We start from the raw sequence: 2,500 nt of genomic DNA on the forward strand, positions 1-2,500 counted from the left end.
TACACATAGCACATAAGCAGTGGGAAAAGAGACAGCTGCTATACGATACTTTTTCCCTCAGTCATCGAACTCCAGACGAAGAATACGGGCAAAAGAACCTATGATGATTGCTTCCCGATGCTTCTCCTTCCTTCCTTCTTTCCTTTCCCCAGCAGCCACGTAAAGGAAGAAAGGAAATTAAGGGAAGGAAGGAGAAAAAAATATTGCACTATTACTCTCGCGAAGAAGGCGGAATGGAAGTAATGGAAGGGAAAGGAGGAAGGGGAGGAGAGGGAGGGAAATAACTGGTGTAGAACGGAGGGAGAAAGAGAAAGGTCATGTGTCTGAAGGTCAAATAATAAAGGTCAGGTTAGAAAAACTGAGTTCCTAAATAATAATAATGATAATGATAATAATAATAAAAAAAATAATAATAATAACAACAATAATGATAACAGTAATGTAAACAGCCATGACAAAAATAAAATAATAATAACTCAAACGAACTCTTTAAAGGACGACGAGAACAACAACAACAACAACAACAACAACAACAACAACAACAATTGCAGTCCAGCATGTCACGCTCATTAGCAAACTAGTAACAATTAAGCTTTATCAAGACTATTACAGTACATTCACTATATTCTGAGCCAAGCAGCAAATAAACTAGAGAGAGAGAGAGAGAGAGAGAGAGAGAGAGAGAGAGAGAGAGAGAGAGAGAGAGAGAGAGACTTACCACAGATCCTCCTCCATTGCAGAGAACGGCAGGCAAGACCAAAACAGAGCAATGCATTCGTTATTATGGCAACTTAACATTTCCCGCCAGCACCTCAACGCAACCATACAGGGACAGCGTGGAAAACTTAAGGAAACGGAACCAAGCCAACGGACAGTAACAAGAGAGAGAGAGAGAGAGAGAGAGAGAGAGAGAGAGAGAGAGAGAGAGAGAGAGAGAGAGAGAGAGGAGGGGAATGCAAAATAAAGCTATTAAAAAGTATAAAAAAGAGTGCAGAACGAAGCCAAAGGAAAACTGAGAGAAAAGGGTTATGAATTAAATAAAGAGAAAACTTAAAACCATAATGGGAAAAAATGTCACAGGAAATTGAAAGAATCAAGAAAATAGAATGTCACAGGAATGGCGAGAGAGAGAGAGAGAGAGAGAGAGAGAGAGAGAGAGAGAGAGAGAGAGAGAGAGAGAGAGAGAGAGAGAGAGAGAGAGAGAGAGAGGAATAGTAGCAGAGGATACAAAAAAAAGAGGAAAAAAACGAAAAAAAAAGAACGAGTGAATGTAAGATATAACAAGTAAGAAGGTCGGATAAATTAAACTATACAGATGCATAAATAATAAAAGTAAATAAAACAAATATTTAGATAAAATATGAAGTTTGAGCAAGAAAATAATAAAAAAGAAGAAATACTATTTTGAATCCGTAGCATGAAAAAAAAAACAAACAAAAAAAAATAATAATAATAAACAAATAAATAAATAAAATAATAATAATAAAAAATAATCGTTTATAATGTTCACTGCTACCCAACGAAACGAAAGGAAACAATGATGAAGTAAAATAATCGTTACTGTACCCAAAGCATTCCTTACTTCTTTACATTCTATTCCAAGATGTACCGAAGTACTTACAGATGCGTACATACTTTCATATCTACAACTATGACGGCTAGATGTGTACCTTCTCTTCTATACTCTACAAGGTACTCATTTAGTGAAGGAGGAAGAAGTGTGTCCTTCGCTTGTGTCTTATGGAATCTAACGTAAACATATTTTTCCGCGGGCAAGACGATGGCGAAATGCAAGGGTGAAGACGCAACCTTGAGAATAGCTGTGGTAAGTTAATCTGCCTGTGGTTAAATTAGCTGACAGGACCACGGACACAAAAGGAAAGAGAGCAGTTCCATTATGAAGCATCAGGGATGAACCATTCTGTTGACGGGCACTGCAACAGACTGTGCTTGGTAGGCTGCGCAACTGTCCCCCGCGCAGCTTGGGCAGCGGCTCAAATATGACATTACTATATTCTTAACTGCTTCGGAACGTGATTGTGAATGTAACTGCAGGCTTGTCACCGCATAGTCTCGGCTTCACCCCCTTCCACCTTGGATTAATATCTATTACTATTGTTACTTTTACGATCACAACTGACAACATACACATGCATTACACCACTTCGGGTAGCTGCAAAGCGTTCATACTGAATACCTACGTTGGAAGGGGCTTATAACGTGAGCCTACGCTTTGGTGAAGTCTGAAAGAAAGCGAGAGTTACTGTGTGTGTGTGTGTGTGTGTGTGTGTGTGTGTGTGTGTGTGTGTGTGTGTGTGTGTGTGTGTGTGTGTTGCAAGAAAAGTATATCACACAAGTGACAACTACTACAGGGAGACAAACAGCAGCATTAGTAGTAGTATATAGTGATAATAGTAGTAGTAGTAGTAGTAGTAGTAGTAGTAGTAGTAGTAGTAGTAGTAGTAGTAGTAGTAGTAATGATGATAATAATAACAACAAT

General features: G+C 38.5%; 1 protein-coding gene across 5 annotated transcripts in view; it reads right to left on the reverse strand.

Annotated features, from left to right (window-relative positions):
* LOC135091662 (proline dehydrogenase 1, mitochondrial-like) overlaps positions 1-2,500 on the reverse strand; it is a 33,463-nt gene that overhangs the window by 15,378 nt on the left and 15,585 nt on the right. For 3 of the 5 annotated variants that reach the window (XM_063989479.1, XM_063989482.1, XM_063989481.1), the window contains exon 3: positions 2,202-2,243. The exons of 1 other annotated variant lie outside the window; for it this stretch is intronic. In XM_063989479.1, the coding sequence (XP_063845549.1) occupies positions 2,202-2,243 (42 nt within the window). Of the gene's footprint in view, positions 1-718; positions 751-2,201; positions 2,244-2,500 lie in introns of those variants that run through there. One more of the 5 variants, XM_063989483.1, reaches the window with a different exon arrangement.

The sequence above is a fragment of the Scylla paramamosain genome, chromosome 38 (genome assembly GCF_035594125.1).
Source record: "Scylla paramamosain isolate STU-SP2022 chromosome 38, ASM3559412v1, whole genome shotgun sequence".
NCBI classification, from domain to species: domain Eukaryota; kingdom Metazoa; phylum Arthropoda; class Malacostraca; order Decapoda; family Portunidae; genus Scylla; species Scylla paramamosain.